Source organism: Hypanus sabinus, chromosome 19 (assembly GCF_030144855.1).
Source record: "Hypanus sabinus isolate sHypSab1 chromosome 19, sHypSab1.hap1, whole genome shotgun sequence".
In the NCBI taxonomy this organism is placed as follows: domain Eukaryota; kingdom Metazoa; phylum Chordata; class Chondrichthyes; order Myliobatiformes; family Dasyatidae; genus Hypanus; species Hypanus sabinus.
The window spans coordinates 3,829,832-3,839,638 of NC_082724.1; the positions used below are offsets into that span (position 1 = coordinate 3,829,832).

At 45.2% G+C, this 9,807-nt stretch overlaps 1 protein-coding gene across 1 annotated transcript in view; it reads right to left on the reverse strand.

The window, feature by feature from the left end:
- Positions 1-5,482, reverse strand: part of LOC132377685 (thioredoxin reductase 1, cytoplasmic-like) — a 66,566-nt gene extending 61,084 nt beyond the window's left edge. The window contains exons 1-2 of the mRNA XM_059943912.1: positions 5,077-5,482; positions 1,433-1,493 (exon numbers count right to left, since the gene is read on the reverse strand). Of these exons, the coding sequence (XP_059799895.1) occupies positions 1,433-1,493; positions 5,077-5,193 (178 nt within the window). The 5' untranslated portion in view covers positions 5,194-5,482. The remainder of the gene's footprint in view (positions 1-1,432; positions 1,494-5,076) is intronic.
- Positions 5,483-9,807: the final 4,325 nt, after the last annotated feature.

Below are 9,807 nucleotides of genomic sequence, written 5' to 3' on the forward strand. Positions count from 1 at the left end.
GAGACATGAGTTTGGGGGGGAAAAAAAAAAATTGTATTTACTTTTTCACCTTCCACAAAAAATTCTGCGAGTGACATCCCATAAATCAATTTTTTTGTGAATTCTGTAAGGGCAAATTTTTGTAGCCTTAATAGCCATAATGTGCAGTATCACCTTTAATGTAATGTTTTAGGATGACTAAAACAGATTTGCAAGTGCATACGTGTTTGAGGATTTGAGAAGGGGATGGTTAAAAGGCTCTGGCCCATCTACTCTATCCAATTACCCCCTTTCCCAGAATCTTACTTTGAATAATTGATGAATTTCTCAATTATATTTAAGATTGTGCATAAAATGGCTCACATTTCCTACATAGTAACTAATTACAGAAAACAAGAAATTATAGAAAAACACCTTTCAAGTGCTTTTGTATAGTACCCATTTTCTACAGCAATATAAATGCAAAAACATGCACTCTTGTAAATCGCTCTAGGTGCCAAATTCTCTCTTGAAACCACTATTGCTCAATTACACAGATACTTTTTCCACACCTCTGTCAGACCGCATATTTAAAATTCAAAACAGTACAAGATGAAAAGACTATTAAGGGCAAAGAGAACAACTCAACTCTATCTCTGTCCTCTGCAATTGCCTAAAACAGAATCAAACTTTCAGGGGAAACACCAATGAATGTGATGACCTTCAGATTACTTTATCAATGTCACCTCAAAGATCAGTTTCCACTTCTACAACACTGCAGGTGAAAAGAGTTCAGTTCCTTCTCATTTTTAAAAATAATGAATTAACTTCCCTCTGCTACCAATTTTCTGGTGTAGAAATAAGATTCATCTCCACTTTTTCAAGATACTTATTTCAGTACAGTTCAATTAAATCTCCATTTGCCCCTTATTTCAAAGCAACTTCAAACCTTCCTCATGGCTAAATTTAAATGCACTACTAGAAAGAATGGTGGAGTCACAGAATGAGATTCATATGAATGAAGGAGAAAGAGTGCTTATAGGAGTTCAGAAAAAATGGGTTATAGTATTTTAACAGTCAGCACAGTAAGAAGTGCTGAAAAGAACTCTTATTAGTCCACAATTCTCCATCTCCGTGGGAGGTCACTGATGTGATAAATTTGTTACAAGGGCAAAGTGGCACAGTGCAGAAGAAGTTTTACTATGAGATTAGAGGAAATAAAATCAAGGAAGCAAGAATATGATGACACAGCTGATTCATTGTTTATTATGCACCATAGCAATAAGGTTATAACCATAAACATCTGAATAAGAATTTGCACATTTTCCCTTACTCTGCATGACTCTGCACTTTTCCCATTTGTTTTCAAGTTCTACTGAAAGTTGACACCGATAAGGACAGCACATCAAATATTGAAACAGCATCTTTGAAAAGAATTGCACCATCAACATTTTAAGGATTAAAAAATTATTACCTATTAAGTCTAGTTCCACAGTATGAATATCAACATCCAGGCTTTCAAATAGATCTTTAACCTATAAGAAAAACAGCTGTTTATTATGAAAAGAAAGCAATGCTACCTAAAAACAACATAAGGGCTTCAAATTCATATAGAGCAACAATGGCCACAAAACTATCAGAACTGCATCATCATGCACTCATCGTGAGATTACCAAATGCTGCCAGGGCAAGGCAATGCTTCAGTACCTCATCACTGCAAGTCGTATGGACAAACAGAGTGGAGACACCACAAGCCTCTCCTGCTCCCAAATAGAACCTAAACTTCCCATCATTGATAAGCATCATGGCTGGGATTTTCATGCTCTAGATCAGAAGACAGCGTCAGTGTGAGAGGTTCTGCCCTGTAAAGATCAGCTAATCCAAAACATGCCTAGAATCTTTTGGTCAAGTTTATTGGTTTGCTAAATTTAAATTCAATATGTTAATAAATTGGTGTGCATTGTGAGTAAGCACAAAGCAAGAAAAGTGTATTAAATATTCTCAGCTTTAATTATGTTGGATAGATATTCATCTTCAGCGGATGTGCACTATATTTAGAATAAAGATGCCCTTGAAATACCATAGATTCTAACGGTTCAAGTTAAGACAAGTTCATTGTCATTTTACTATATACATGCACATACCATATATAACTATATAATGCATATAGAAACTAGACAACTGAAACTCCCTGGTTTCCATGGCTGCATAAATCTAGGGAAGACAACACCCAATCCCACCAAACTCATGAGATTGAGGCACTCTCCCACCCCACACCCGTTTTTGTGGATTCTGTGTAATTTGCTACCCTGTTACAAATCAGTGCCGCCAAATAATTAACAGTACACCGCATATGATTAAAAGATTATATTTATGAATCTTAATTTACCCAGTGAGTTAGTAAAGAAAACGGCCCATTTTAATGAAACAGTCAAACGTGCACAAGTTGGAGCTCACGGTTTCTCCATAGTCACCAATCCTCAATTGATCTCACTCCTAGCTTTGTCGAATCATAGTCCGGCTCCGGATCATATGCTATGACCGGTTCTCCACTGCATCTTCCCTCTCCATCCCCTCTCACACAAAAGCCCCAAGCCCAACCTTAAGTGTCCCTCACCAGAGAAACCTCCCCTTAATTTGCCCATCTTAATTGGATGGCAGACATTTCTCCTATCTCTTATCTTCAACAGTAACCCAAACAAGCTGAAACCATAACTGCTAAATGAAATACATACAGCTTAACAGTAAAAATATGAACCAGGCCATTACACGTTTCTCCAGACCAGGGTGCAAAGCACAGTAGAATACACAACCACATGACAACTTAAGGCAATTATAAAATCCACACACAAATAACAAACTAAAGGGCATTAACATACATTTGTTGGTCACCACATCCCCAGCAGCAGGTTGTTATAGTTAAGGGAATTGGAGCATATTTGTCAAAACAGCTTACAAAGACTCATTATGCTTTGCCACCAAAAGAGCACCTCATGGGATCCATTTAGCTGTACCCAATCTACCCTCCCTCGATAAGGCAGTTAGCAGCGACCACATTGTGGATACAGATTGGACTAGACTTGTGGCAAGCATTTCTAGTCACTGACACTAAATTATTCAGTCCAATTTTTTTTTGCTTAAATTTGAATTCATCAGATGAGAGGTGGAATTCAAATTGATCTCCAAATCAATGCTCTGGTCTTCTGTTTCCCATGCAAAGACGCTGAAGATTTCTGATTTTACCGTGGGAACACCATGGCCATTTACGTTCCAAGCTGCTGTCAATATCCATAGAACCGCTGAGAATGTAAGATACCTTCTGAAAAGGGAGGATTAAAGCGTGGCACTGAGGCAGATTCATCTGACCCGCCAAGCCGACTACAGCAATAGCTGAACGTCTATCCATAAGCTGCAGTAGCAAGTGCACGCATAACACAAAAGTGTCCCACACATAAACACGCACAACACACCCACCCCGGCACTTCACTGCACTCAAGCAATGTGACACGTCTACACAGTGTTTCCCCACCCGCAAACACGCGCGACACCTCTGCACAGCGTTTCCACACGCGCGACACGTCTGCACAGCGCTTCCCCACCCGCGACACGTCTGCACAGCGCTTCCCCACCCGCGACACGTCTGCACAGCGCTTCCCCACCCGCGACACGTCTGCACAGCGCTTCCCCACCCGCGACACGTCTGCACAGCGCTTCCCCACCCGCGACACGTCTGCACAGCGCTTCCCCACCCGCGACACGTCTGCACAGCGCTTCCCCACCCGCGACACGTCTGCACAGCGCTTCCCCACCCGCGACACGTCTGCACAGCGCTTCCCCACCGGCAAACACGCGTGACACGTCTGCACAGCGCTTCCCCACCGGCAAACACGCGTGACACGTCTGCACAGCGCTTCCCCACCGGCAAACACGCGTGACACGTCTGCACAGCGCTTCCCCACCGGCAAACACGCGTGACACGTCTGCACAGCGTTTCCCCACCGGCAAACACGCGTGACACGTCTACACAGCGTTTCCCCACCGGCAAACACGCGTGACACGTCTACACAGCGTTTCCCCACCCGCAAACACGCGTGACACGTCTACACAGCGTTTCCCCACCCGCAAACACGCGTGACACGTCTGCACAGCGTTTCCCCACCGGCAAACACGCGTGACACGTCTGCACAGCGTTTCCCCACCGGCAAACACGCGTGACACGTCTGCACAGCGTTTCCCCACCGGCAAACACGCGTGACACGTCTGCACAGCGTTTCCCCACCGGCAAACACGCGTGACACGTCTGCACAGCGTTTCCCCACCGGCAAACACGCGTGACACGTCTGCACAGCGTTTCCCCACCGGCAAACACGCGTGACACGTCTACACAGCGTTTCCCCACCCGCAAACACGCGTGACACGTCTACACAGCGTTTCCCCACCCGCAAACACGCGTGACACGTCTACACAGCGTTTCCCCACCGGCAAACACGCGTGACACGTCTACACAGCGTTTCCCCACCCGCAAACACGCGTGACACGTCTGCACAGCGTTTCCCCACCCGCAAACACGCGTGACACGTCTACACAGCGTTTCCCCACCGGCAAACACGCGTGACACGTCTGCACAGCGTTTCCCCACCGGCAAACACGCGTGACACGTCTGCACAGCGTTTCCCCACCGGCAAACACGCGTGACACGTCTGCACAGCGTTTCCCCACCGGCAAACACGCGTGACACGTCTACACAGCGTTTCTCCACCGGCAAACACGCGTGACACGTCTACACAGCGTTTCTCCACCGGGAAACACGCGTGACACGTCTACACAGCGTTTCTCCACCGGCAAACACGCGTGACACGTCTACACAGCGTTTCTCCACCGGGAAACACGCGTGACACGTCTACACAGCGTTTCTCCACCGGGAAACACGCGTGACACGTCTACACAGCGTTTCCCCACCGGCAAACACGCGTGACACGTCTGCACAGCGTTTCTCCACCATTAACGAGACTGGATGGGAGGGCTCCACGGCGCTGAGTGAACCTTCCAGCAGGCCTTTTCCGTACTCAGCCTCCACCGCCCCAGACCTCGTCACCCGATCGCTAGTCACAGTCTCACCTTCTTGCAGTACGGGCAGAAGCTCTTACTGAACACCACCACCAGGTGCGAATCGATCAGCCGCTTAATGCCGGCCCTGAGCTCCTCAGGGGAGGCGGATGAGCCAGTGGGAGCCATACTGGAGCGGCCGAGAGAGCAAGAGACCCTGACTGGGGCCACACGGAAAACTTTTACCTCAGCTGAACAGCGGGCGAAAGCTTCCCGAAGGTTCGCCGCGGCCCCGCGCAAACTTAAGCAGCTAACGGCACACCGGCGCTGCGCATGCTCCACCCTAGTCCGCCTCTTTCCGGGTGGCCACGCCCCAACCACGCAGAACGAGACCCATTGCGCATGCACCACTTCTCCTTGACCCGCCCCTCCGACATTGCCCCGCCCCCAGAACGCTCGCTGGGACACGGGAGTCCAATGTGCGCATGCTTCTTCCCGTTTCGCCCCGCCTCCTCCCCTGTTGGCCCCACCTAGACGCTGCGCACCCGACCGTATGGCTCCTCGTCTCGCCCCCCCTAACCTTCGGGTAAGCCACGCCCACCCTCTCCAATCTCCTTCACATTCCTCTACCCCGTGACAAAGGGACCAAGGAGCACGAAGGATTTTCTGAGTGGAATTTGTTCTGCGAGTGAAGGACACACTCAGGCGCTGCGAAGACGTGAAGTGCGGATCCTGAAGGCGGTGGGAGTTGCCATGGCAGCAGAGCGGCCGGCGCGCCACCTGCTGGACAGGAGCGGTATTGCCAACAGATAACACGTGGGCTAGGATGGTCGGCCAGAATAGCCTTTCCCCGCCACCACCTCCAAGATTCAAGGTTCATTGATTATTACGTCTCCCATTCCTGAACATTCTAGTACAGTGGAAACTGGACGGTAGCCTCGGCAACACACACAAAATGCTCAAGGAACTCAGAAGGCCAGGCAGCATCAATGGAAAAAAGTACAGTCAATATTTCGGGCTGAAACCCTTTGACAGGCATCAATTGGAAATCCACTCACATGGACTTGTACCTAAACAGTAACAGCTACCATCATATCTCTCAGCATAGACTGATTCCTTCTACTGTGCAAGAACTATTTCGGACCCAGAGATTCTCCATGAGGAAATAAGACAATTATGCACAATGTTCACAATGTTTTGCATAGTAGGGAATTAAGGGTTATGCAGGAAAGGCAGGTAGGTTCAAATGCTGTTCATAGACTTCAGTTCAGCATTCAACACAATCATCCCTCAGAAACTGATTGGAAAGCTGAGCCTATTGGGCCTGAACACCTTCCTCTGAAACTGGATCCTAGACTTCCTGACTGGGAGACCTCAGTCAGTCTGGATCGGAGGCAGCATCTCCAACACCATCACATTGAGCATAGGGGCCCCCCAGGGCTGCGTGCTCAGTCCACTACTGTTCACTCTGCTGACCCACGACTGTGCTGCAACACACAGCTCGAACCACATCATCAAGTTCGCCGATGACACCACCGTGGTGGGTCTCATCAACAAGAACGACAAGTCAGCATACAGAGAGGAGGTGCAGCGGTTAACGGACTGGTGCAGAGCCAACAACCTGTCTCTTAATGTAAACAAAACAAAAGAGATGGTTGTTGACTTCAGTGTGGCATGTGGCCAAGTGGTTAAGGTGTTGGACTAGTGACCTGAAGGTCATGAGTTTGGGCCCCAGCCAGGATAGCGTGTCTGTCCTTAAGCAAGGCACTTAACCACACATTGCTCCAGTCCACCCAGCTGAAAATGGGTACCGGCAAAAATGCTGGGTGGACTGGTATAGACTCGCGATAGACTGGTGTCCTATCAGGGGGAGAGTCTCAGTCGCTTCATGCCACGGAAACCGGAAATAAGCACCGGCCTGATGAGCCTATCTGGCTCGGGACAGACTTTAAACTTTGTTGACTTCAGGAGGGCATGGAGTGACCACTCCCCGCTGAACATCAACAGCTCCTCAGTAGAAATTGTTAAGAGCACCAAATTTCTTGATGTTCACCTGACGGAGAATCTCACGTGGTCCCTCAACACCAGCTCCATAGCAAAGAAAGCCCAGCATCGTCTTTACTTTGTGCGAAGGCTGAGGAAAGTCCATCTCCTCCCCCCACCCCAATCCTCACTACATTTTACAGGGGTTGTATTGAGAGCATCCTGAACAGCTGCATCACTGCCTGGTTCAGAAATTGCACCATCTCAGATCGCAAGACCCTGCAGCGGATAGTGAGGTCAGCTGAGATCATCATCGGGGTCTCTCTTCCCGCTATTGCAAACATTTACACTACACGCTGCATCCGCAAAGCAAACAGGATTAAGAAGGACCCCACACACCCCAAATACAAACTCTTCTCCCTCCTGCCATCTGGGAAAAGGCACCAAAGCAGACAATGTAACAGTTTCTTCCCCCAAGCCATCAGACTCCTCAATATCTCTAAGTAAGAACTAGAATGCAAATGTAAACAAGACACCAGAAACCTGATTGTTTTTTTTTTAATTTTTTATCGAATTTTCAAATAGGTTACAGAAAGAAAAAAAATTATCAACCCTTCCCCCCTCCCCCCTAACATATCCCTATAGGAAAAAAAAGAGAGGAAAAAAGAAAGAAAGAATGCCTGGTTATCGGAAGATCCCCAAATGCTCCATGGAGTTCATAATAGCTTTAGTATATATATTTATTTCTTTCCCCAGATAACCAATAATTTTATCTTCGGAGCAGCTATATATTTAATCCTATTTTTTGTAAATAAGGGCACCAAATTTTCAGAAATATTTCATATTTATTACTTAAATTATAAGTAATTTTTTCAAGTGGAATGCAGCTAAAAATTTCATTCTTCCAATGATCTATACTTAAGTATGAATCCGATTTCCAAGTAACTGCAAAAGCCTTTTTGGCTACTGCCAATGCAATTTTTATGAATTCTTTCTGATATTTATTCAATTTGAATTTCAATTTTATCCCTTCAATATCGCCTAGTAAAAATAATGTTGGATTATGTGGAAGTTGTATTCCAATAATTTGTTCCAGTAAAACTCTTAAATTTGTCCAAAAAGTTTGAATTTTAAAACAAGACCAAGTAGAGTATAAAAAAGTACCAATTTCTTGATTACATCAAAAACATTGATCAGATAAATTTGAGTTTAATCTATTTATTTTTTGTGGTGTAATATATACATGATGTAAAAAGTTATATTGTACTAATCTTAGTTGAACATTTATTGTATTTGTCATACTGTCAAGACATAATCTTGACCAACTTTTCATCAATTTTAATATTCAAATCAGTTTTCCATTTTTGTCTTGACTTATGAATTCCTTGTTTAATTGGCTGTTTTTGAATCAAATTGTACATACCAGAAATAATTTTTTTAATTTTTCCTTTATGAATTAAAGTTTCTCTTTCATTAGGTTTCGGCAATAACATTGTTTGACCCAGTTTATCTCTTAAATAAGCCCTTAATTGGAAATAACAAAAAAGAGTGTTATGTGATATTTTATATTTATTCTGTTACGTACCCCGTAACTGGGTGTCTAACCAGCAAAGATAGAAGAATCCATTGGAGTCTGGTGGTATTATATTCAAAAGTGTTTATTAGTAAAATACACAAATCAATAATGCAAATATATAGATAATACACGTTAGTAATAATAAACCTAAAAATGTGGGAATAATAATAAGTAATAATAAACAAGTTCTGTCGATGTCTAGGGGATAATGAATTGTCATTTGTGAATATAAAGTTTAGTTCAGTTCATACATGCTGAGGTAGGTGTTGGTGTGTTGTAATTGTTGGAGAGAGGGAGAGCAGTAACAGCTACAGGCAGGCAAACTTTCCTTTATGTTCTTGATCCGTCATTCTGTTGAGGCCATTCAGGCCCTCTGTCCTTCTGCTAGACCGCTCTTCTGTGGTGGACTCGTCACTCTGGCATGAGTGGACACACACACAAGTCCCCACCGGCCCTGCTATAACACTGTGAGTTTAACTGACCGATCCTTTGTTTGGTCTCTGATGCCCCACACCTTCCCGTGGGTTCCAACACTCAAGCAGTGCTCAATAGTGTGTCTGAGGGGTGTCTCCTCAGACCTCACTTTTATCCCTACTCACAGGGTCTCAGTTGTCAATCAGTTTTGAATGGCTGTGTCCATCAAACCAACTCACTCTGGCTGTCCACTGAGGAATTTTAATGAACAGAATGGAACCAGATAAACAATGCTCTCAGAAGCCATAAGTCTTTCATAAGTCATAATATGGTGAATCAACAAGTCTCTCCCCTGCTTTATCTCTCCCTTATCTGTAGCAGATATTCTTGTATGTTTTCTTACATCTCTCTCTCTCATTAGCAGCATAGCAACAGTAACAGTTTGTGATTCTCCCGGAGGGGGGGAAACAGGGGCAACTCTGCACCCTTCTGCCCATCAGAGCTGTTCATCCTTCATAACAATTCTTTAATTGGTCAAATGACATTAATATACCTCCTTCAAAACAGTCTCCTATGTATCTAATCCCTTTGTGAAACCAGTTATGGGGTGGGGGCAGACGTGTGTGAAACAGAAGAGATGCAGTTTAGGGCAGTGTTGATGGTGGAAGAAGGGAAAAAGGAGGACATCTCCTTCGTTCTGGAATAAAAAGCCTTTTCCTGAGAGCAGATGTGGTAGAGACAGAGGAATTGAGATAAGGGGATGGCATTTTTACAAGTAGCAGGGTGGGATGAGGTATAGTGCAGGTAGCTGTGAGAATTTGTGGGTTTAT